Source organism: Taudactylus pleione, unplaced genomic scaffold (assembly GCF_031769625.1).
Source record: "Taudactylus pleione unplaced genomic scaffold, aTauple2 ptg000457l, whole genome shotgun sequence".
NCBI lineage: Eukaryota > Metazoa > Chordata > Amphibia > Anura > Myobatrachidae > Taudactylus > Taudactylus pleione.
The window spans coordinates 153,001-179,191 of NW_028284859.1; the positions used below are offsets into that span (position 1 = coordinate 153,001).

The 26,191-nt window shown below is 42.8% G+C and overlaps 1 protein-coding gene across 1 annotated transcript in view; it reads left to right on the plus strand.

Moving 5' to 3' along the window:
• Window positions 1-25,725, plus strand: part of LOC148504737 (5-hydroxytryptamine receptor 3A-like) — a 60,138-nt gene extending 34,413 nt beyond the window's left edge. Inside the window, exons 4-10 of the mRNA XM_088448512.1 lie at window positions 3,696-3,740; window positions 4,618-4,727; window positions 9,154-9,323; window positions 9,586-9,743; window positions 17,494-17,698; window positions 22,524-22,745; window positions 25,463-25,725. Coding sequence (XP_088304638.1) covers window positions 3,696-3,740; window positions 4,618-4,727; window positions 9,154-9,323; window positions 9,586-9,743; window positions 17,494-17,698; window positions 22,524-22,745; window positions 25,463-25,725 — 1,173 coding nt within the window. The remainder of the gene's footprint in view (window positions 1-3,695; window positions 3,741-4,617; window positions 4,728-9,153; window positions 9,324-9,585; window positions 9,744-17,493; window positions 17,699-22,523; window positions 22,746-25,462) is intronic.
• Window positions 25,726-26,191: the final 466 nt, after the last annotated feature.

Sequence of the window (26,191 nt, forward strand, 5' to 3'; positions counted from 1 at the left end):
ATCCAGATCCAAAACACGAAGAAAGATCCAGATCCAAAACCAAAACACGAAAAGTGGCCGGTGCACATCCCTAATATAAACAGGTAAGGGTAGTACAATAGAAACAGAAACATGGAAAATAATTGACAATGAATGGTAATGAATCGAGGGATTAATCATCCCAGACAAACCTTCAATACAAACTAATAAACAGGATTTGTAGATTGATAGACATATACGCATAAACAGTTCAACAGAGTTTAAATAAGGCTGTAATAAGCGAACAGTTACAACATGAACATATATAGATATATCTTATAATCATTATAATGGAGCTTCACCAAGGCACAATTACATAAACCTCTGTAAATATTCCAAAAATAGGATAAATTAATTCCAAATATATATAGTGACACTATAGAATAAAGTATTCATAATGGGGAGTGTCCTCACAAGTGACGTAACAGTAAACCTTTTAGAGGGTCTCAGGTTTCAGTGGAAGACTTGGAAAACGCAGGAACAGTAGACCATTCTGATGGAGGGGGCATCGAGTCGTCTGTCGAGACCTTTGGGGGATGGGGACGGAGGATGTAGGGACAGGTTCTTTGGATATACCCAGGGTTGGAAGAAGAGATTGAGCTTCAAGGAGAGACTGAGCCACATGTAGTTGGTTCTGGTGCCATATTAGAATGAGAAAGGGGTAACCCCAATGGTATCTTATGTTATGGTGACGAAGCAGGGTGGTAAGAAGCTTAAAGTCCCTACATTTAGCAAGAGTCAAAGGAGAAACATCTTGAGAGATCTGGAGAGTAACATCCCTAAAGGTGATCGAAGGGAGTTTTCGAACCTCTCTCATTATAGTCTCCTTGGCTGTAAAGTAGTGCATACAAAGAATAACATCTCAAGGTTGAGAAGAAGATTGAAAGTGCGGTTTCAGCACGCGATGGGCTTGGTCTAGGAGCAGGTGGTCTTCCAGAGTAGAGGGTGAAAGTTGCATGAAGAGGCCTTTGAGATAGAGCTCAAGGTGGGGGAGCTCGACATCTTCAGGAATACCTCTGATGCGAATATTGTTACACCGGGCCCTGTTATCTTGGTCTTCTTGGCCGTCTTCAAGTTGAGCACCATCTTGGTGTAGATGTGTGAATTTGGCATCGTAAGATTGTTGGAATGTAACCACCTCCTCAACTCTACGTTCTAGTTGGTCTGTTCTGGAACCAATGGCGGTAATTTCTGCTTGCATGGTATGAAGAGCCTGTACAGACTTTTTCACATCTTTGAGTTCATTGAACAGTATAAGACAGTCTCTGCGAGTAATGGGAGAAAAGCCATCTTCTTCCGATTCTGAGTTAGAGTGGTCAGGAGCTGAATCCGGCACGATATCTTTAGTGTCAGACTGGGATTTTTATTTCATGAGCTATGGTGTGAGGTCACCTGCAGAGGATTTCTTCACTCTAGGCATTATGAATATGGGTATATAAGGGGGTAAAAGAAAATAAACTCCACGTGTACTAATTAGGGGTGGAAGGGGGTGAGGTTTCAGTTATTACATATTGCAGCCATCAGGGCGAGAATGTAAACTGTATATCACTCTATCAGTAGGAGACAAAAACAGATTGAGAGGTCCTTGGTTATGGGCAGCCAAAGGATTGTGCAGGGTAGAGGCACACAGCCAGCTCGGGAAGAGGCGATGAGTATAATGTGGCACAGCAGGCTTGCGGGTTGGAGCAATGGGCGCCGCTCAGACGACAGGAAAGATTTCCAGCGCAGGAAGATTCTCAGGAGTGTCAAGGCGCCCAGCTGCTGGTAATTTGTAGGGGCCTCTATGTAGACAGCTACCGTGTGCCAGTCACAGCAGGCGGGGAGAGCAGCCCGACAGCGGAGGACCAAATCCAGCAGGAGGGAGACAGCCAGGACAGGTAAGAGAATGTCAGCATGTCCTGGGGCAAAGGCTGGCCTTATACAGGACTAGTAATAATACAGGCATCCTTGGAAGGCTTCTGTTCCCTGTCAGCGCTGGGGAGGAGGGCAGCTGCAGTGGGGGTCACAGGCCAGGGGAAATTGTGGGAAGATGGCGGCCTCCTGCGATTCGCGGGTCCGATTGCGTATGTGTCTGGGGGCCCCCTGGGGATATGAGTGGCCTCACTTGGAATCCCAGTCAGCCTGCAAGGGTCCGGAGGGTGCAGGGGGATCACGGCCCCATCCAGCGGCAACTGCGACTGCTCCGATCTGCGGAGCCCCCAAATCGAGGCCGGGGCTTCTGGAGTAAGTGCAGGCCTCGGTGACTAGGCCGCGGGTATATAGAGCTAGCTAGAGGACTATTGGGCATCTGGACTTATCGCTGGTGTCACCGGAGGTAGGAGAGGGCTGCAGGAGCTCGGTGGTAGTTCACAGTATAGTGGCCAGGAAGAACACGCTCACCGGCCGATTCCAAGATGGAGCCAGCGTCTCCTGTAACCCAAGTAGAGTGCCGCACCTAATGAAAAAAGGGGCCTGGAGTGGGTTTGAAGGGCTCTGCAGGTGGCACAGATGTTCGGTAGAACAGCGCTGGGCTCAGCTGGAAGCTTCTATGGGTTAGATAGCCAGGGAACCATGGCTAACAGCGGGTTTGATGGGAGTCAAGGAGAGTTGTGTCCGCCATCTTAGGTAACCAGGCCACGCCCCAATACTGCACATTTCTATAGCTGTCTTCCTTGCTAATTTCATATAATAGCTCAAAGTGTTTTTGAAAAGGTTAGACAGTGTTACCAGAGACATCAGTTATTCTCTATTTCTAGAATATATAAACCAAGTACTATTACCAATTCAACTGAATATAGTGGACTAACAGAAGTTTCTGCAGTTAACATGTGATGTGCATGGACACCCGTGTTTTGGTTTTGGCAAAACCACCCTCAAATGATATGGTTTGGTTTTGACAAAACCACCCTCAAGAGTTTTGGTTCAGATTTGGTTTTGGATTTCTTTAAAATGTATAAAAATGGTTAAAATCATTTCATTTTTACCTATTTACATGCAATCCAAAACCCGAGATTCAGTTTTTAAATCTGACTTCCGAATTTACAGCAGACACAAGCTGGGTCTTGGTTCTACTTGGAACTCCAAAAGTAATCCAAGCCAGAACTCAATTCGACTCAAAGTTCGGGTATGTTTGTATTTCAGGAGAACCGAACTGCTATATTTCCAAATTCATAAATAATAAACAAAAATGTTGTCAAGGATAAGACTGGGGATTTTGTAGAATGCAAACAAAAATTATTGCAATATATTGTGACAATAAGGCTAAGTAGATATGGTGTAAAATGTGTGAAGTAAATAATAACCCTTTTCCACAAAAATTCCGGGTCTGACCCGGAGTTGGAACAGGGTTCTCAGTAAAACAGGAAATAAGGGTACATTAGATAATATGTACATAGGAAAGTAGTCTTCCACAAATAGAGAAGTTTTAACATGGATATTGAATGAATTGATTGTAATAATGTCTAATTTAGAACAAACACTTTTTTTCCAAAGTCAAAGTAGTTCTGTTCTACAGCACAATTTTGTTGCAACTAGTTTTATTGAAACAACTTAATAATGTGTTATTTATTTCAATATGGTGTCAGAATATTTTCTTAAAATATTGTATTTTTGAATACTAGAAACACAACATTTTTGTGATTAGTAAATAATTTGCTGCAAACCTGCATCTGGTTTTTATTTTTTTTCTCTTCTCCCAGAATGAGAAAAATCAAGTACTGACAACTTACATATGGTATAATCAGGTACAATTATTTTATATTTGTATTTTTGTGTTATAGTAATTTATATTTAACTAATTTTTGAAAACTTTTTTATTTGTAAGAAATACAGTAACTATTGTATCATATGCAAATTTACTGAGTTATTGGTAATTCTAGTGAAAAATAAATATTTGTGTTAGTGTTCCTGTAACACATAGAATATTATCCAGCTTGGGAAAGATATAAAAAAAATTATTTTATATATATATATATATATATATATATACATACACATATACACAGGTTGAGTCTCCCTTATCCAAATATTCAGAAATACGGAATATTCCAAAATACGGAATTATTTTGGCATGACTGAGATAATGAAACCTTTGATTTTTGATGGTTCAATGTACACAAACTTTGTCTAAAGCACAAATTATTAAATATATTGTATAAAATTACCTTCAGGCTGTGTGTATAAGGTGTATATGGAACATAAATGGATTTCATGTATGTACACAAACTATGCTTGAGCCACAAAATTCTTGAATATATTGTATAAAATGACCTGCAGGCTGTGTGTATAAGGTGTATATAACACATAACTGCATTCTGTGTATATATTTGGGTCACATTCCCAATATATATCATTATGATATGCAATTATTCCAAAATACGGAATATTCCAATATCCAAAATACCCCTGGTCCCAAGCATTTTGGATATGGGAGACTCAACCTGTATATATATGAGTGCCGACATTATATGGGGTGTTTATATATATATATTTATATATATAATTATATATATATATATATATATATATATATTACCAATTGATTGCTCCTAAACAAATTTGCTGTTCTACAGTAGGTATTCTGTGTATGCTAATACAGTTTGTACTTTATGCTTTATCTAGTCCTGGGTGGATGAGTTTCTCACTTGGGATCCAACAGAATTTGATAATGTGACTTTATTTACAATTCCCACAAAATGGGTGTGGGTGCCAGACATTATGGTCATTGAATTGTAAGTATTATTGTTAACAAATAAACCATAATTATTATTTATTTGGTAACTATTGTGAATTATTATTGCATGGCTTCAACTGTAATAAAAGGACAGGTAAGTGAGCTACTTCAGTAAAACATGCATTAAATAGAAAATATGGCAAAAAAAAATCAACCCTTCTTTGGAATAATGCTTACAATGTTATAAGTGTCCAAATAAAAAACAAAACAAACCTTTTTAAATGGAGAGGACTTTACAACAATTGCAGCTACTGGTGTTTAATAGTGAATCAGATAAGACAACTGCCAGAGTCCCAGATTATTAGGGTGTCCCATAGTTCTGGCCCCATTGTCCTGACGTATCAACCAAGAAATGCAGCATTATAAAATAGGAGAGTCCCCTTGACATCACTTTTACCCTGCTTCATTGTCTGGTGCAAAAGATGACAGCATTGCACTACAACTGCTCATGATGCTACTATGTGTGGATGGGCTGAGCACTCTGCAAAGAATTCTTTCCCAAATGGAGCAGCAGCAGTGATCTATTGTAAGCAGCTTAGAGCCCTCTTTCACTGGACACCACAGCAAGTAGGAACCTGTGGGGGTGGTAATGGCGATAGGGGAAGGATGCAGTGGGAGTATATATTGTACAAAGGGGTGAAAGGTGATGGGGCGGGAGGTAGTTGAAATGCATGATGTCAGGATACCAGCGAGCAGAATGCCAGCGCTGGAATCTCGACACCAGTTAAAATCCCAGTGCTGGCATCCTGACCACCAGTATCCCGATTGCCAGCATCCCCACCGCCAGCATCCCAACAGCAAGTAGTGGGGCTATGGGAAGGGTCAGGGCATAGGGTTAGGCACTAGTGGGGGAGTTAGGGTAAGACACTATGGGGGGTTAGGTTTAGGCACTGGGGGGAGGTGAGGTTTATGGTGCGAGGAGGGAGGGTTAGGTTTAGGGATAGGGGTTGGGTAAGACACTAGGGGGGTTACGTTTAGGCACTGAACGGAGGGTTAGGGTTAGGCACTAGGGTGGTGAGGTTTAGGGTATGGGGAGGGTTAGGGTTAGGCACTAGTGGGGGGTTAGGGTAAGACATTAGGGGGTTAGGGTTAGGCACTAGTGGGGAGGTGAGGTTTAGGGTATGGGGAGGGTTAGGTTTAGGAACTAGGAGGGGAGGTTAGGTTTAGGGTGCGGGAGGGAGGGTTAGGTTTAGGGATAGGGGTTGGGTAAGACACTAGGGGGTTACATTTAGGCACTGAATGGGGGTTAGGGTTAGGCACTAGGGGGGAGGTGAAGTTTAAGGTGCAAGGAGGGTTAGGTTTAGGCACTAGGAGGGGAGGTTAGGTTTAGGGTGCAGGGAGGGAGGGTTAGGTTTAGGGGTAGGGGTTGGGTAAGACACTAGGGGGGTTAAGTTTAGGCACTGAATGGAAGATTAGGGTTAGGCACTAGGGGGAGGTGAGGTTTAGGGTATGGGGAGGGTTAGGCACTAGTGGGGGGTTAGGATAAGACATTAGGGGGGTTACAGTTAGGCACTAGGGGGGAGGTGAGGTTTAGGGTATGGGGAGGGTTAGTTTTAGGAACTAGGAGGGGAGGTTAGGTTTAGGGTGCGGGGAGGGAGGGTTAGGTTTAGGGGTAGGGCTTGGGTAAGACACTAGGGGGGTTACATTTAGGCACTGAACAGAGGGTTAGGGTTAGGCATTATGGGGAAGATGAAGTTTAGGGTGCGGGGAGGGTTAGGTTTAGGCACTAGGAGGGGAGGTTATGTTAAGGGTGCGAGGAGGAAGGGTTAGGTTTAGGGGTAGGGGTTGGGTTAGGGTACTTACCGGCCATTGTCAGTTTTTTAACCCTGTCGGGATGCTGGCGTCGGGATTCTGACCGCAGGGATCCCAAGCACCAGCATCCCGTACCCAACCCGATGGGGTATATAAGACAATACAAAATATGTGGGGGGCAAAAGTAACACGGGAAAATGGAAACAGATGACAGAGGAAGGGAGCGTGGGGTTCACAAGTGCACAATTGGTGGCAGAATGGAGGTATACTGAACAAGTTTAGAGTGTGGGGTGGCTGCTCATGGAATATATACCGCACAGGGACCAAGTTTGACTTATTGCAACACTAATTGCAGTATGTAGATAAAAAAACCTATTTCGAAAAAATATATATTTTTGAATTTTTTTGCAAATTGGACTACAGTATGTTACTATTCTTGAACACAATGAGCAGTTTTAGTTAAAGTTTTAGTTAAATCTTGCCTCATGATTCGCCAAGTAGAAGTTCTCTGTCTCAGACATAAATCTCTTTATTTGCTATAACATCATTGCTCTCTATTCACACAAACACAACCATGGTTCTAGCATTAATTGAGGTGAATGTGTTGAAATTGTTTAATTGAAGACTGGATTGGTATAGAACTAAAATGATCTCATTTTGAAACAGAGAGATTAGGGGATTGGTGAATTTTATGCCCACTTTTAAACCACATGTAAAAATAATACATTGATGATGGTATACATAATGCACTGTATGTGCCTGCCTGGTTATTATAGTCCCCTACCCCCTGTCATGACCCAGGTTTCGTGGCGTGGAGATTTGCAGTCCTTACTGATGAGGGTGCTGTGGCGTGGTCCTTCTAGCAGGGGAGCTGGCGTGTGGAGATTGGCATTGCATGTACGCAGTGGTCTGCCAGCACTGCGCCGTCCTGACAGGCGTAAGACTAGTGGCGTATCTGCGTCACGGCTGTCTGGGCGTCACCATGTTGTCTTTGGCCATGTGACATAGCAGGCAAATGGTCTGTGGGTTATCTGCTCTCTCTGGCCTATCACGTTCTGTTGCTGGGTACTTAAGGGTGTTTAGTGCGCCCTGTAGTTGCCAGTGCAACATGTTTCACAGTGTCAGCTGTAAGAGAGAATTCATGCGCTCCTGAACATGAGACCTGTGCTCCGGTGCTTGCCCTAGCTCCTTGTCTGCCTTCGGCTCCCTGCAGCTTGCACCGCTCTGCCTTGCATTGCATTCTGGCCCTGATTCAGAGCCGGACGCTCTGACAGAGCGCTCGCTCTGAATCAGGGCCGTCCCTGCTCCTTTTTGGAGCGACCTCCTGGTCGCTCGCATAGCTGTGGGTGACCACCCACAGCTATAGCGAGCGGCCAAAATGATGGTCGCGATGGTCTTGCGATGAGACCCTGCGATAGGGTCTCGCTGCCGCAAGCCCAGGAGAGCTTTTGGCTCTATCAGAGCCAAAAGCTCTCCCACCTCTGTCATGCGCATGCGCACTTGGGCACCATCGACCCGCTTGCGAGCGCTCAGCGCTCGCGAGCGGATCAGAATCAGGCCCACTGTTGGAGATCCCCCTGCACCTTCCACCAGGCCCACTCCTGCCTGAACCTGTCTCCACAGTTAACCCATTCCTGTACAGCCATCATTACAGCATTACCGGATTCTCCTTTCAGCCATCATCACAGCATTACCTGATTCCTCTCTCTCAATCAGCACAGCATTACAGGATTTTCCCTTCAGCCATCATCACAGCATTTCCGGATATCGCTCTCAGCCATTACTCTGTATACCGGGATATCCATTTCACCTTTACAGTCTCTCTGGATTCACCTTATTCATCAGTCTTCGTGCTGGACATTTGTTTATTCCCACTCATTACAGTTTCCTCCTGCTACAGTTATTAGTTTGTTATTACTGGACTTTATCTTATTGTTCATGTCTACCAACATTCACATTAAACAACCTACTTTTCAGTTTACTTTAAACCTGTTCAGGTGTTTAATCCTGTTACCACCCCGGGTCCACAACAAACACATACTCTAACTCCCCCCATATACGCACACAGACCCACCCACTACACCTATAGTAATTACATGTGATTGGTCCTAACTAGAAATAACATTCTATTAGTTAAGATGACCACACACAAGTTTAATGTGACACTTGCACCAAGCATCATTTGACACATTTTCCATATAGCTAAAAATAGGAACCAGTGCTAATGGTACTTTAAATACATTTTTGGTCATCTGAGAATATTCCATAGTTTATGTGTCCTCTTTTGTCTGAAGAAGAAGATGACAGAGAACAACAGTTTATGTTTGGACACATAACTAAATATATAGCATATGAATTTCTATATAGATACTTGTACATGTTGTCCTGAAATGCTCTATTACTAGTTTCTTTAGGAACCTCGTTAACAAGTGGATTATTGGACCCCAGGTGTGTAATATTCTAAATTTATGTTTAAGTTATGGAACTCCTTCATTGTTTTGGGTGGAGCCATCATAATGACATGGGGGAGATGTATCAAACAGCACATTCTATAACATTACAGGTAGAAGCTGAATGGTTTATATGGTCAACTTCTCCACTTGTCCTCATTAGAAAGTTTGATAGATTTCCCCCCTGCCAAGTCAACTAACTCCAGTTTGATTATTTTACAGTGTGGACGCCTCTAAGTCCCCAGAGATTGGTTATGTCTACATTAATCATAAAGGCAGAATATTCAACACCTTACCAATGCAAATAGTATCTTCCTGTACCTTTGACATTTACTACTTTCCATTTGATCATCAGAACTGCTCCATCACTTTCGCAAGCTGGATTCACACCAGTAAGTTTTTCAGTTATTAATGATTTCGCTTTCTTTCTATTAATGAAACGATAAAGAAATAAAGTACTTCTCAGGTGCTAAAATAACTATATTTTATAGCACACCAGATAACTGTGCGTAGTCCAGTAGTCTATAGTTTTTGTTGTAAATGAGAATGGGAATAGGGAGGCTGTGCGGGACCAAAAAAACACATACTAGGGCTTTGGGTAACACCTTCATACCAAATTAACTGATTTTATTTATTTACATTTCTCATGTCTAGTTCAGGATATTAATGTGTCCTTTGGGAGAAATGCATTCGAGATGAATAATTTCCAGACTGTGTACAAGAGTGAGGGCGAGTGGGATCTCGTCAAAGTAATTCCCCACTATGGAGTATTCCGTGATCATGATTACAGCTTTGGAGAGATAAAGTTTTTTGTAAGTTAATTCTTTATATCCATCAGTAGCCCACACACTTTAGGATCATACATGTATTATTTTTAATACTGATCTATGTTAGTAATGTTGACATCATCTGCAGAAGATGTTTAAAATGCAGAAAATCCAAACTGATTTCACAGTTATTAGGATTATGTAGTTATACCTTATGTAATAAGGGGGTTGGATCCTGCTAAGGCTTCCTATGATTTTGCATCAAGTAGTCTATTCATCAAGAAATCACTAGGGGAGTAATGAATTCAATATATTATTATTATTATTATTAATCTAATAGGGGCTATAAAAAATAAATGACTTGTCAATTATACAGACAGCCCTGTAGTTCACCAGTGACCCAAGGCAAGGTAAGATTTTAATAGTGGTTCTTGTGGAAAAAGTGGCACAGTACTGATGTTCTGTTGTATGCGTGTGAGACAGATTCTCCTTCAAAGCCCCAAGTTACATGACACAAGAAGGGAGACTGTACTCCTCCTCGGATATATTTTAGCACCTTCAACAGTTCCCCACACACAAAAAACACCTTATGCAAGATAAATGAAGTGTGACACTACAACAACCAAACATCACCTCCAGTCTTATGGCTCTGAAACTGCATCGAGATGAAGGCCTAATAGTTATTATGATTTATGGATCAGGTACACTTTTGTTTGAATCGAGAAAAAAAAGGACTCGTAGCTTGAGGTAGACTATTGTGCATACATCCTGCCATACAACCTGTCTAATACACAACAATTTGTATGTTCATGAGAACAAAAAACTGTATATACTTTACAATTGTGCTGCATATTCCCTTCAAGTTCATCTTCCCTATATTCTACATATACATATTCACAATGACCACCATACAATAAAAAGAACATACCAGTGACCACCATATAAAAATTGTGATCATGCTAGTGACCATCATTCAACACAGAGAGCATCCTAGTGACTGCCTTACAATGCAGAGATCATCCTAGTGATGGACACATAATATACAGAGCATCTTTGTGACAACCACACAATACAGAAACCCTTCTAGTGACCATTATAGAATACTAGCTGTAGTACCCAGCATTGCCCGGGTTTAAATCTTCAAGTTATTAAGTTAGGCATCCCCGACCAATTGCCACCACTCTGTGAAGTTTTCACCTAAATCCATCTAGTGGAAGGCCCAGAACAGGCTTCCCAGGTTAAAGTTCTGTCGAGCAAAAACCAACGGGAGGTCCGACCTGGATCTAATCATGAAGTTGTTAAGTTAGGCATCCCAGACCAATTGCCAGGCATCCAATACCATTTCAACCCCTCTGTGAAGTTTTCATCCAAATCTATCCAGTGGAAGGCCCAGAACAGGCTCCATGGGTCATTCTCCCCAGCGAAAACCAACAGGAGGTCTGACCGGGACCTCAACCCCCTAGTATGTCTTCTGGGATCCTATGTTACCACTCTGTAAAGTTTTTGTCCAAATACTTCCAGTATAAGGACGGGAACAGGCTCCCCAGGTCAAAGTTCTGACCAGCATACACCAATGGGAGGTCCGACTGGGACCCTAACCACTCTAAAACCTGGCCAGGCTCCAAATGGACCACCTCTCATTGGTTTCATCCCAATCGGTGCAGGGGTGTGTGAATGCATAACCGCACAAGCAAACAGAAAAACCAATTCATTTTATATATAAGATTAAGTGAATCCTAGTGTTCTTTATACACTATCAAGACCATTATAATGTATGTGGACCCAGTGTATCCATTATATGATTTTAAGGTGTTGGGTATGGGATGCTGGTGCTCGGGATCCCAGCGGTCAGAATCTCGATGTCGACATCTGACCAGGTTAGAATGCGAATGCACCAAGGTAAGTAAGCCTAACCAATCCCCTAACTCTACTCCTAACCCTACCTCCCTGGTACCTATACCAAACCACCCCCCTAGTGCCTAAACTCCCTCCCTGCAGCCTAAACCTAACCTCCCCCCACAGCAAAACTCTAATCCTCTCCCTTGTGCCTAACCCAAAGCCCTCAACCAATTTTTTTTTTTATACACATTTCTTTACAGGTGAACTACAGGTACCAGCGGGCCCTTAATGCTCCGCATGCTGGTACTTGTGGTTCTCCAACTACCAGCATATAGGGGAGGTTTGCTGGGACCTGCAGTTCGACTGTAAAGACAATGGGCCTGATTCAGACCTGCTCGTGAGCGCACAGCGCTCGCAAGCGGGTCGATGTTCCTCCACTGCGCATGCACCGCCACCGGCGTGTGCATGCGTGAGCCCCAGCTAGTGATGGCAGCTCCATCACTCTGTGGCTCACTACAAGACAGGGTGGCTGTCGATGTTGATTGACAGCTCGCCCCATTTTGTAGGCGGGGAAGGGGGAGTGGCTGCACAAACGCAGGTGTTCCCTTAGGAAAGCCTGCCATTTGTGGGCTGCCCTACTGACATCACTCGTGATGTCAGTAGTGGACTTCCTGCTCTATTAGAGCAGAAAGTCCACTCGGACTTGCAGGAGCCGAGACCCTCCCACAGGGTCTCAAAGCAAGCCCAATGGTCATGATAATCGCGACCATCGCCATGCCGCTTGCACTAGCTGTGGGTGGTCATCCACAGCTTTGCGAGTGGCCTGGAGGCCAAAAAAAAATGCCCTGATTCAGAGCGAGCGCCTCTGAATCAGGCCCAATGTTGTTAAATCTGTTTTTTACACACTACATACACTATAAACCTGCCTCCCACCACCCTAGGGTGTTGGAGATTGCCCCGGGCTATCAGCCTAGGCCAGGAATGCCCTGGAGAGGGGGACCCCTTTATTGGGGGGTCCCAACTACCCAGGGATCCCTGGCCTGGGCTGATAGTGGTCAGGACTGATGCTGCGGCTGGCGGGCCCAGTGAAAGGGCTCCCCTGGCTGTGGCATCAGGCTAGAAAGGGTCCATTGCTGTTCAATTATAGGGGAACACCTACGTAATTTTTTCCTCCCTATAATTAAAACCAGGACTGCAGCCTGGTGCTGGTACCTAATTTATGGTGGAACCCTGCACATTTTGTTCCTCATAATTTTAGGTACCAGGACAGGCTAGCAAGTCCTGGGCTAGTTAGCCTTTTGGGGGGGAACTCACGTCAATTTAAAAAAAAAAACTAAAAATAAAATAACAACAACAAACAGTCTGCACATAGGCCCTCATTCAGAGCCGCTCGTTAGCGGCAGTACGCTCGTTCCGAGCAATGTTTGCACATCTGCGCATGCGTACGCTTTTTAGTACGCATGCGCGAACCAGTCAGTGCGGCCGAAAATCGTTTGTACGCTATATAGCGAGTGCCTGCTATTTTGAGTGACAGAATGAGGCGTATGTGGGTGGTAACAGGGGAAGGTGCTTGAAAATGGGGAGTGGAGATCCGAACGCAGGCGTGCTTAAAGGTCAAAACGGGCGTTTTATGGGTGTGTATATTTAAAACAGCAGCGTCATTGACCACGTCACTGGGTTATTTTATAGCCAGAACTGCACGCAAATTTGTGGTAGCAAACACCAACCACAAGAATAGCGAGCAGTTCATACGCTGGTCGATGTACTCGATTAATCTAATAAATAGCGGACATGACGTAGGATGCGTGCGGCCAGGGGGCGTTTTTAACAAATAAACGAGCGTATGTTTTGCTCGTTCGTTCAGACTTAGAGGTGTGAACAGACTGCAATGTGCGTACGGATCATTTGAATAGCCACCCCTTGTTTTTAAACGAACGACCGCAAATAGCGAACGGCTCTGAATCAGGCCCATATTTCACTGATATGTGCAGCCTGCTTTTTTGGGAGACAAATTTGGCCATTTAAATCAGGACTTCAAAACGGACAGGATCGACCAAATACACCATCAATCAAAATGATCCTGTTAAAACTGTGAGCTTGGTAAATTCCCAATTTCTTAAGTGAAAAAAAGGCCTTTTTGACTTATCCTATTCGAGTTGAAAAACAGGAAAAATCGGGACCAAATTGAATCTTAGTAAATATACCCCTTAATATCCAGAAAGGCATTATCCTGAGCCAGTCCAACAATAGTAGTGACTCCTAGTCAGTTCTTCTTAAATATATGGTAGAGACAGGACAATGTGGCTAAACTACATCTTTTAAGCCTGGTCTAGATCCCACAGTTATGTGACTTGATGATTCTGAACCTTGATTACACACCCCCACTGGATTGGGTTCTTGCTTATTAAAGTATGGTGATCAAACCTCCCCCAAGTTCTCCTATAGCATTAGACAACATGCAGAGAAAAGTTCCAGAAAGTCTGGGTAATATTGTAAAGAACAAAGAGCACCCATCTGTTTGATTCTAAAATAAAATCCATGAACATCCTTTTCCCATTCCCAGAATAACACATAAGTATCTTTTTGGCTAAAAGTGCTCCTAAGCTGGCTGGCTGATCCTTCCAGCACAGCATGGATGACCAGAGGTAATCCAGCAAAGATTTGGCTAGCAGCTGGCACAAATTATCTACAGTGGGTGCTCCTTTTAGACTGAGTGCCCTTATGAGCCTATGTTATCATAATTCTCTTACAGGAAGGGATGGAGAATCTAGTGGTATCTACAAAACCCACTCATTGACACTTAAGTTCATTACAACCACACTTTAAACAAGGGGTGGGCAATAAGTGCCCCCCCAGTTGCTGTTAAACTACACATCCCATCATGCCTTGCCACAGTTTTAGCATGCCTGTTATAAAACCTGTGGCAGGGCATGCTGGGATGTGTAGTCCAATAGCAGCTGGAGGCAGACTGCTTATTACCCACCACTTTTTGAAACAATAGCAGCATCCATACAGCAAGTCAACATAAACACAGCTTCATATACAGTACTGGGTGAAAGGGGATGTCAGGCCAGGTTAACTTTTAGTGTTCCCCAAGATTCTGTTCTTGGACCCCTCCTATACCATCTACTATATATATCCTCTTATCAGCTCTTTTGACCTCCAATATCATCTCTTTGCTGTTGATACTCAGATCTACTTTTCTTCCCCTGACCTCTCCCCCCCTCTCCTCACTCGTATATACAACTGTCTCTCTGCTATCTCTTTCTGGATGTCCCAACACTTTCTTAAACTTAACATAATACTGAGCTAATCATCTTCCCACAATCCCGCTTAACCTCACTTCCCACAATTTAATTACCAATTCGCAACACATTTATCTCCTATAGGTTCAGTGCGCTGTCTTGGAGTTATATCTTGGACTCCTCCCTCTCATTCAAACCACACATTCAGCACCTCTCATAGTCCTGCCATCTCCATCTCAAAAATATTTTCAGGATCAGACACTTTCTCACCCTGGATGCTACTAAAACCCTCATCCTCTCACCGGTCATCTCCAGATTGGTATACTGTAACCTCCTTCTATCTGACCTCCCTGACTCCCACCTCTCTTCACTCCTGTCCTCAAAGCTGCTGCTTGGCTCAACTTCCTCTCCAAATGTTCTACATCTGTCTCCCCTCTTCTACAAGCCCTACACTTGCTCCCCATCCCCTTCAGAACCCAATTCAAGGTTCTTACACTCACTTACAAAGCACTCACCAAATCCTCTGCCATTTAAATCTTTGACCTCATCTCCCTTCACACTCCCGCCCATCCACTTTGCTCAACAAATGCACGCCTCCTCTCCTGCCAACTGATTGATTTCTCCTACTCCCAACTCCAAGATTTTCCCTGTGCTGCTCCCTACCTCTGGAACTCTCTCCCTCTCCCAATCAGACTCCCCACCTCTCTACAAATCTTGAAATGGGCTCTCAAGACAGGATCTGGTATAAAGATCTACAGTAAAAAGGTAGACAATGTCTAGATAGACACCAGATGTTAGACAGTCAGTAGGGTGACAGGGACAAAAGGTCGAGAGGGACAAAAGTTCTACACACTAAAGGTCGACATGTAAGAAGGTCGACAGGTACAAATGGTCAACAGGTCGACCTGAAAATGGTCGACACAAAATGATTGACACATCATTTTTTTTTTTTTAGGGTTAGGGTTAGGTTTAGGGTTAGGCACTTACCCCAAAGGTTAGGCATCAGGAGGGAAGGTTAGGCACTTACTGGAGGGTTAGGCACTAGAAGGGTTGGTGTGGGTCAGGCACCAAGGGGAGGGTTTGGGTTAGGGTGAAGATTAGGGTTAAAAAAAAAAAACACGTGTCGGCCATTTCTGTCGACCATTTGCGTGTCAACCTTTTGACCATGTCGACCATTTGTAACTGTCGGCCTTCGTACATGTCGACATTTAGTGTGTCGACCTTTAGTGTGTCGACCTTTTGTCCCTGTCAATCTATTGTCCCTGTTTACCTATTGACTGTCTAATATCTGGGGCCAAATGTAATAGGGTGAGAGTTTAGAAAATGTGAGAGAAACCTCTCACATTTTTAAACTCAGCCAACGTAATAAAGTCACAGAACATGCAAACTTGCATGTTTTTCAGACTCAAAAAACTCTCAAGATTTAAACTCTCATCCAGGTGTTTCCTGTTTTGAAAATACAACTTGATCAATGTAGTAGTGTGAGAGTTTTACTGCTAAACTCTCACATTTTCTAAACTCTCACCCTATTACATTTGGCCACTGGTGTCTATCTAGACATTGTTTACCTTTTTCTGTAGATCATACAATCCACACCCTCTCAAGACGCACTACTTCATCACAAAGCCTACCAGCCCTCATCCTAACCAGCTGCTACATACTCCTTCCTCCCTGACTGCTCCCATCTGTGTCACACCTGTTTTGTGTCTGCCCCTCCCCTTCAGAATGTAAGCTCTCACAAGCAGGGCTCTCTTTCCTCATGTGCTTCTCCTTACTTATACTTTCATCTACTCCTTACTCCCCACAAGGGCACCTAACAACTGGTTGCTTATTCCCTGCTGCTTATTTTGAGTGTTATGATCACTAATGCAGCAATGTGTATAAACCTTGTCCTTTTCCTGCATTGTATTGTACTGTACGTCACTGGTTTCTTGTTCACTTATTTATATACTTTGTCAGGCGCTGCAGAACACTTTTGTGGCACCATATAAATAAAAGATAATAATAATAATAATAATAATAATAATAATAATTAATAATAATCAATATCCAAGCACTCTGCTCTCACCATACATATATTAGCATAACTTGTGAATTATATGTTTTAAAGTCTCAGTGTATGGTAGAAATGTGTCAACAGCTCACTGTCATTGCAAAGAAATGCCACCATTAGATACGTCTCCCAGCTGAGGGCAGATTTACAGTAATATCTGGAACCACAATACTGATCTGGTTGTCTGATTAAATATATCAGGGGAATTCTAGGTTCTCTGAAAATTAGGCACATCAAGGACTTTCAGCAATCTAGAATCTAAGTAAAGAGCATTTTAAAGTAGATCCATCTTTCTTCCGTGATACACTGAATAGTTCAGCAGACTTGTACAGATGCGGAACTATACCTCGTTCCACCAATGTGATCATATGCAATGCAAAAATGAGCAGATGCGACCGTTTTGCATGTGCCTCTAAACCAAAGGATAGGGCAGGTAAAGATGCATTGTGTATAGAAGAATTATAGTCTCTATTCCATAATGGGTTCTGTTTTTGAGGCATTTTGTTCTAATCACTCCAGGCAGGAAAATGTAGTTATTGCATAGCACTATAGTGCACATCTAAGGCTCCCTCTCAGAACTCCATTCACCACTGTAGTATTGCATAATTGACGTTTTGCTTCAGATTTCATTTATTTTTCCCCATTCGTTTTCTGACAGATAATAATCCGAAGACGGTCTCTCTTTTATACTGTGAATATTATTCTGCCCAGTATGTTTCTGATGATTATGGACATCTTTGGATTTTATCTTCCCCCAGAAAGTGGGGAGAGAGTATCTTTCAAGATCACCCTCCTTCTAGGTTATTCTGTGTTCCTCATCATTGTATCAGATAAATCTCCGGCAGCTGGGACCCCGCTAATAGGTGAGACTGGCTTAGGTTTCAATAATATTGATTTAAAAGAAAGTCTGATAGGTATATTTTTTACTAAAAAAACAAAAACATAATAATAGCATATGCCCCAAGTTTTACCGGGATGTAGTCAGCATCCTGGTGTGTGGGATGCTGACGGTCTAAATACCGGCACCGGAATCCTGACAGCGTTGGTATCCTGGCTTCAGTATTCAGTATCCTGACCACCGGCATCCTGAATGTAAGGATCTGGGTTTAGGAGAGGGTTAGGTTTAGGGTTAGGGTTAGGCACTAGGGGGAGGGTTAGGTTTAGGCACTAAGGGGGAAGGTTAGATTTAGAGTGCGGGGAGGGGGAGGTTAGGTTTAGGCACTAGGGGGAGGTTAGATTTAGGCACCGGTGAGGGAGGGTTAGGGTAGGGATTAGGGTTAGTGGTAGTATACTTACCAACCGCTGTCTTAATTTTCAATGTCAGGATGCCACTGTCACAATTCTGACCAGCGGCATCCCGGCCATTGGGAACTTATACTGAACCCGGTTTTACCAGGCATGTCACGTATACTTAAATTCAAGTTTTAAGCCATTTATTTTGTTTGCAAAAACGCATTCGCTAACAGTCATCAATAACACACTTTGGGGCAGATGTACTAAGCTCTGGAAGGTGATAAAGTGGGGGGTGATAAACGACCAGCCACTAAGCTGCTAACTATCATGTTGCAGTCTGTGTTTGAAAAATGACAGCTAGGAGCTGATTGGTTGGTTGTTTATCACCCTCCACTTTATCACCTTCTAGAGCTTAATACATCTGCCCTAAAATATCTCTCTAACACATATATCTCTTCAGGGCTATTTTTCTGGAAATGTAGGTTGGCCCATGACATTAGGTCAGAATTAATGAAAGGTTCAGGAACTGAGTTCCTGCTTGTTCCTGCTTAAAAAATAGCACTGCATCTCTTTATCTCATGTATGGAATAATTGATAAATACGTGCACAAAAACATATGAGCATGAGTAACAAAGAGAGGACCAATTAGAGTCTGAGTTGCTCTAGTAAACAGCCAATCAGAAATGGTTTTCTAGTACTGGTTACCATTTACACCATCTTCCGCTATTTATAATTATATACACTTTCCCCTGACCACCTGCAAATAATAAGGGTCTTCCAGGCATATATGCATCTGTGTCTCAAAACAGATCTGTCCGCAAATTGCACGAATATACCCTTACTGTAACTGGCTTAGGTGATAATGCCACTCAAATCCCTTACCCTTTCATGGGGTGTGGTACAAAATGTCAACATTCAGCATGTCCACATACTGTAGCATGTTTAGCTGATTTTAGCCCTCACTGCAGCCTAACCTTAACCCTAAAGCTGGGCATCCACTATACAATTTTCTGTCAGATATCTGTCCAATCTGACTGGTTGGAATGAAAACCTGGTAATGTATGGGAGCAAATGGCAAACGTCCATTTCCTCACAAACACTGGAAAATTGCCAAAAATGGTTGTTCAGACAAATTGGTTAAAACACACAAATTTAACCAATTTGAACAATAGTTTTTGTCCGTTTTTCAGTGCTTAAAAACAGGTTTTCGTTCCAACCAGCCAGATTAGACAGAAAATTGTATAGTGGATGCCCAGCTTAACACTAAAATGTACTGTTGACATTCTGCCTGTGGAAATTCACAATGTTGACAATGTTTCTGTGTAACTCGGAACTGTATAGCTTTATACTTGCACAGTTTCAAAACTCAGACCCTATTACATGTACCCATAGAATTTCTAGAGTGATAATTATTGTCACTGGAAGAGACAAATGTTACTACATTGTCAGTCTGAAGACTCCAAATAACATGATGCAAGTCAGACCCGTCATTACTTTTGCAGTAGAAAGCTCCACACATAATGGGGCCGATTCTTAATGGCATGGATCTGAGTTGCACAGATTTGGCGATTTTGATTCTAATGATAAAGGTCGCGGATGCCGGCACTTTGATCACAGGGGGTGATCGGATGCCACTGGCAAACTCGCATTAGCATTAAATAGTAAATCAGGCGTGGTGACTGCCCGCAACTCTTTGTGACTCTGAAGCAGCCCTAGGGTTTACTTTCCCCAACTTTAAGGTGATTTTAAAATCAGATTAGTAAGTGTCACTGGCTGATTGTCAGCCAAAGTCATTGCAGGCTGCTACTGTAAGTGAGGGGTAATTAAGTGGAACTTGATGATAAAAAATATTTTTTTTACGTTTTAACTAATATGTTTGAGGAATCATAGTGACACAAGTGGCTGCATTCTGCAACTATTGTGTGTGTTATATATTTTGTTAATAGTTTTTTTATTACAAAGCAACATGTTGGCATGGTAAGGCATCACTCCAGTCTTTGGCAAATACTTTATGCATGCTCTATTTAGCAGCCTGCCAATCCTCACCTCCAGCAGCCAGAATCTAGATGCTATATTATTGAGTCCAAATGAACAACAGCATATGAGTCGGTTAGTAATACTGTTGCACATTTGTTCCTATACATCGTATGGGATTCCATCTGCGGCTACTTGAACAATTTAAAGATTTGTTACATAATAGAATCTGATTCAATTTTGAAATTTGTGGTTTCTTTCAATGTTCGCAGTTTACGTTTGCAGCTTGCGGTTGAAAGTTCGCTTAATTATGTTAAGAGTGATTTTTAATTTTGAAAACACTATTTAAATAATAATTTTATTGAATAAAGAAGATTTTAATTTTATTTTATTGAACCTTGAACACTATTATGTCCGAAGTTCACTCTTTTGTTCGGAGGGCCCGATGGTTTGCATACATCTCCAATGGTGGGCATGTGCAATATGGGTGCCTCCAAGCCCAAGCATGTGCCCCCATGATTAACATCAACTGCATCCAAAGACACAGCTTCTGTGCAAAAGTGTACAACTCCAAATCAGACACTGAGTTTACAGTTTCAAATTTAGCTTGTAGATGTTTGAGCTGGTAAACATGTGTTACTTGCAGAAGCAGCTGGCGGTGATTTTGTAGTAAGTGGAAAACTGAATCAGTATGATTTACCGCTGGACACAAGTCCGGCGGTTGGAACCCCGACAGCGGCTGCCCGACATGGGTGAAAATCCCGATCGTCCCAAAGGTAAGTATCGCTAACCTAATTCCCTCCCCTAACCCTAACCCTCCCTTAGGGGTGCCTAACCCTAACCTTCCCAGCAGTGCCTAACCCTAATCCCCCCTCTAAGTGCCTAAACCTAATCCCCCCTTCCCCGCTGCCTCAACCTAAGTCCCCCGGGGGGGTGCCTATCCCTAAGTCCCCCCCTGGGGGTGCCTAAACCCAACCCTCCCTCCCCCTAGCCTAATCCTAACCTCCCGGGGGGTGCCTAACCCTAAGTCCCCCCGGGAGCCCTAAACCTAACCTTCCCCCCCTTGCGGCTGTCCGTGCTCGGTATCCCTTCAATCGGGATGCCGGGCGTCGGTCTCCCGGTGTCTGTAAAATGACAGGCGTCTAGATTCAGATGCCTGTCATTTAACCCTCGCCGGGATAAAGCAGTCAGGAAGCCGGCTGTCGGGATTAGGTCCGCCGGCTTCCCGACTGCATACCGTGGAAAACACATGCTATAGTTGCGATGGTTGCAGACTGGCCACCGGAACTCCTCTGCCAGGGCCAGAAAATCCACCTTGGGAGACACAAGACCCTAGCCTTGGCACACCTATAAAATGGGGTGAAATGCCCCTGTTTTCTAAAACGGACTACTTCACCATCCCCACATCGCCCCCAAACAGATGCTGCATGTCGATCATGCTGTAGCTAGGGGGCACTGTGAGCGATCTTGCAGACACTGACTGGCACATGCACAGTACAGATCCTGTGTCTGAGCTGCTCAGAAAACATTAGAGATATATACGCAAACCATCGGGTTTGTATACATCTCTGAATCAGGTCATTAGTCACTCAACTGGCATGGTCGCATAGGATGCAACCACAGCCAGCTGTGCTTAAGTTGACATGGTCCCATCCCATGCAACTGTGCTGCCCCGCTGGGACCCCTGACTTTCATGCATGAAACCTATTCTGCACCTGTGAGGAACAGATTTCCTCATGCTCACCCAAGCCCCCCTGCAGTGATACTGCCAAAATCACTGCCGGATTTGCACCCCAGAATGCTGTGCGAGTGTCATTCTGGAGCATGGGGATAAAAGTGCCCTGACGTAACTTCATTCCCCCCATAGCACTATTTGGCTGATCTCTGCAAGGTGTAGCAGGGGAGCATGACCCATGCTTTGCTGCTCTCTGCATATGGGGGAGAGGTAATGCCTCATGGTGGTGGGGGCATTACAAACATGGGGGGGCTCTATTGGCACTGGAGGTTGGAGCTGGGTAATGCCTGACAATAAATTGCCACTGGAGGCTTGAAGGGTTTTCAAAATATTTTTTAAAATAACGTTGGTCACTGGGGGTTGGAGGAAGGGTGTGTGTGCAAAAACAGGGATCTATTACACTGCAGGAGGATAGGGATACACAAATGGGGATCAATTTCCACTAGGGGTAGGGAGTTTTACAATGGGGGCCTTAGGACACAGGGTGGTGCGAGACAGCTCCTAGGCAGGTTTTTTTTTTTCAATAAAATATTTAAATATATTTTTATAAATATTTTCTAAAAAGTTTCTTAAATATAGAATAGAAAAGAACAATTTTTGAACAGTTTAGAGGGAAGAAAATGTCTGTTAAGTGGTTTATAAACCTTTGCTTGGTAAATATGTTTTTGCTTTGACTGCATTATAAAATAGATATATATGACCTTTCAGATACTGTTGGCCAGAACTTTTCTGTTTACTTTTTATAGGTGTGTATTTCATATTGTGTATGGTACTGCTTGTAATCAGTTTGATGGAGAGCATTTTAATAGTTCGAATAGTCCTTAAGAAAGATTTTCACCAAGAGGTTCCACAGTGGGTGAAGGCCTTGGTACTGGAGAAGAAGGCCACCTTTTTCTGCAGGAAGAAAAAAGTTCAGTTTGAAAATTCATGCAACGATGTATCTGAGCATATGGAGAGCAGTAGTACCGGTAAGCGCCAGACTGGAGCGTAAAAAAACAAGTCCCTTTTTAAAATGATTTCACATGAAAATAATTAATTTGATTGGCAAGTCTGAGGGGACAATGGCACAATGAGATTACACTGGCAGCTGAGTCTGATTTTTTTCACTCTATTCAGCTTTTTTTAAAGGTCACATATTATGAATGAAGTACTATAAAGCACACATCTTTCAATGTAAGGCGTAATGAGGCATATTACACACAAATAGATGGTGATATTGATTATACAGCCATGTGTGTAATGAAAATTAGGGTTTCCGCTTTTTAGTGTTGGGGGAATCATTTTTTTAAATATTTGTTTTGTTTTAATATATTCATATAAAAAAATCAGCGTAATGACATTGGAAAAACTTAATATTATTTGGATTTTGTATTTATTTTAAACAGTGAACATGGGAAAGATGCATGTGCCAGGATCCCATTAAATCACGGTGCCATTATAGAGTACATGGTATTAGTGGGAATGTCCCTGGAGATTGGGATGTTTTTATTCTTCTTCCCTGCTTACAAATATATATGTACTGTATAATAAATATTACTTTTTTGTTACCTTTAAATGCACTTCTATAATGTAATAGTGAGGGAAGATCTCTGTATGAATAAGCTTGATGTTCAGCATAGCAAAAAAAAACTCTTTTCAGTGTTGTAACTCCCAGAGGCAATGGAAGTGCCACGTTTCAGGGTGGTCGGCAGTGGGCACACTGAGATGGGAGAAGAGAAGTGCAAAATAGTCAGGGCTTAGTTTGCCCTGTAGTATTAGAGATGCAGTGTATGGGCATGTAGACAGATTGCACACCTGTACGTTCCTGCCCCCTCTTACAGTACACGAGGTATGTGCCAGCCAGAGAAACGGGGAGGAAAGGGGGTTTAATGTTAAGTGTTACAGGGGACAGTGACACAATAGCTATTTTCTGGTACTTTAGCAATGCTCACATCTCTGTTAGAGCCGAAATCTCTCTGGGGCTTGCGGCCACGAGACCCTACCACAAGGGTCTCGTCGCAAGCCCGATGGTCGCGATGGTCTTGAACATCGCGACCATCATCATGGCCGCTCGCTATAGCTGTGAGCGGCTCTGAATCAGGCCCTCAGTGCAGAGATCATCATGGCAGGTACTTTGCTGGACTACGGCTAGGCCTGGGTGGTTTAAGAGTAATCTTCACTGTTGAGTGATAAATAATAAACCATAAAATGTCCTGAAATTGACTTGAATCTTACATCAAGTCAGAAGTAGCAGACATCAGTACTCTAAACTCTTAGCAACTGTTCCTTGGGCTATTCAGTGCAAGTTCAATTATTCACATGTAATCTAGGATATTGAAAATGTTTTATTGTTTTTCACTTGAATTAAAGACTACATGGATGTTCTCTTATGTTGAAGCGTTACATAAAACATACATGAGGGTAAAATGTGCAGATTATTTGAAAAAGAAAAGTTTAAAATACTGAAGTGGGTGGGATAAATGTGTTATGGGTATAACACATTTATCCCACCTGCCTCAGTATTTTAGATCTAAACCACTTTAACCCAGGTCACAGAACAAGGATGAAGCTCTGATTTTTTGTACTTACCCCTGTTCACATCTGGGTGAGGACCCGGATAATTCCTGTGTCGTCACCCTTCACCCTTCCGTCTCTCAGTGGGCGCTTGGAGATGATGTCATCTCCAAGCTCCCACTGTATCCTCCAATCAAGTGGTTTTTGGCATGAACAGGGTCATCAAGACCTGGGTCTTACCTTTCAGGCACTGACCGAGGTTGCAAGTCCCGGGAAAACCTTGGTTGGTTGCAGGGACATGGATCTGGGACTGTCAACCCGGGTTATCCCTTTCAGACAGTAGCAGGACCCACGTTGATGCGCGTGCACAGCAAAAAACCCGGGGTTTTTTGGCTTATGTCTGAAAAGGGGTATCATTAGGTGGTTTCTTCCACTGTTCAATACATGCACTTCATAGTTTTGCCTTTAGTAAGTATGTACAGATAAAACAAGGACAATGGGTTTGCTTGAGGTATGCACATTATTTACAATAAAGTTAAGAAATATGCACAATTGTGCCTGCACAACATAAGTAAACTTCTCCCAGTAGTATTCAGGTTGATAAACAATGAGGGGCGTGATGTGCGCTGACCCCTGTGTTTTGGTCTTGGATATGGATCCATCTTCGTGCTTTAGTTTTGCAAAACCACCCTCACGTGTTTTGATTTTGGATCTGTATTTGAAAAAAAAATAAAAAACAGCTAAACCTACGTCATTTTAACGCAGACCACACACGTCCCCCAAAAGCCGCAGCATGTCAGTCATGCTGCGGCTTGGTGGATCAGCGAGCGGGATCACAGTACCCGTTCTGAACATGCACAAAATGGGTCCTGCGCATGCCCAGTTTTATGATGCGAGTTCACTTTTGCAAACTCGCATCTAATTGAATTGACCATCACCCCTGTATGTTTCTTCTGTCATTATTATACCCTCAATAGTTTTTAGAACCGCTTCTTTTAGCAACATGTTTATTAATTGCACTTTCTACCCAATATTTGAGCACAATTATTACGTCAGCTAATTCTGTAAGCAGGTCAGTCACACTCACTACTTACATAGCAAATGTTTGATGGGTTGGAAGAATGGCACCACCATAGAACTTATCTGCATTATAATCAATACATGTACACTTATGGCTGTTTTCTGTCTACAGTGATGAGTTACAATAATGAAAATGTAAAGGATTGCAACAGCCAACAGATATCAACCAAGGACTCTGAAGTACTGTTGTGTATCCTAAAAGAGATTGGGTCCATCCGAGAGTTTCTGAAGGAACACGACGATCAACACATTACCACAGAGTGGCTTGAAGTTGGCTACATTGTTGACAAATGTCTTTTCCGGGCATATCTTGTAATTTTGTTAGTATATGTAGTTGCCATGACAACTGTTTGGAGTCAGCACAGTCGAGTCTGATATTTATTATATTTGCTGATCAATATCTTATGACATAAAAGAGATGATAAAAAAATATTCCACCTGTTCTGCAGAATGTTCACCTCATTCCTCAAATGGGCATGGCATTTCACATGTGTTCTCTGATGCAGTTTGCCATTAAGTGGTTCGCTTCTCCCTTTTATCTCAAACACTAGAGAGACTATTTCAAAACCTTTGTCGAATTGTTTAAGCATGTTCAAAAAAGGTTTGAGGCTAGATTAAACAAGTCTTGAGTCTATTTGATATTCACTATGAGTGCTGTTTTCCCAGTATGTTCAATTCTCAGTCGCCACTAAGGTCAAACTACCAAGAAACCACCCCCAAATCATGAGCAAGTTTAATGGCATTGAACAAGCCACTTTATTTTTCATTTCCTCTATCAATTTTCACATATCTGTGGGGCCAACCACTTCGCAAAACAAAATTAATTGATACTGTTATCATC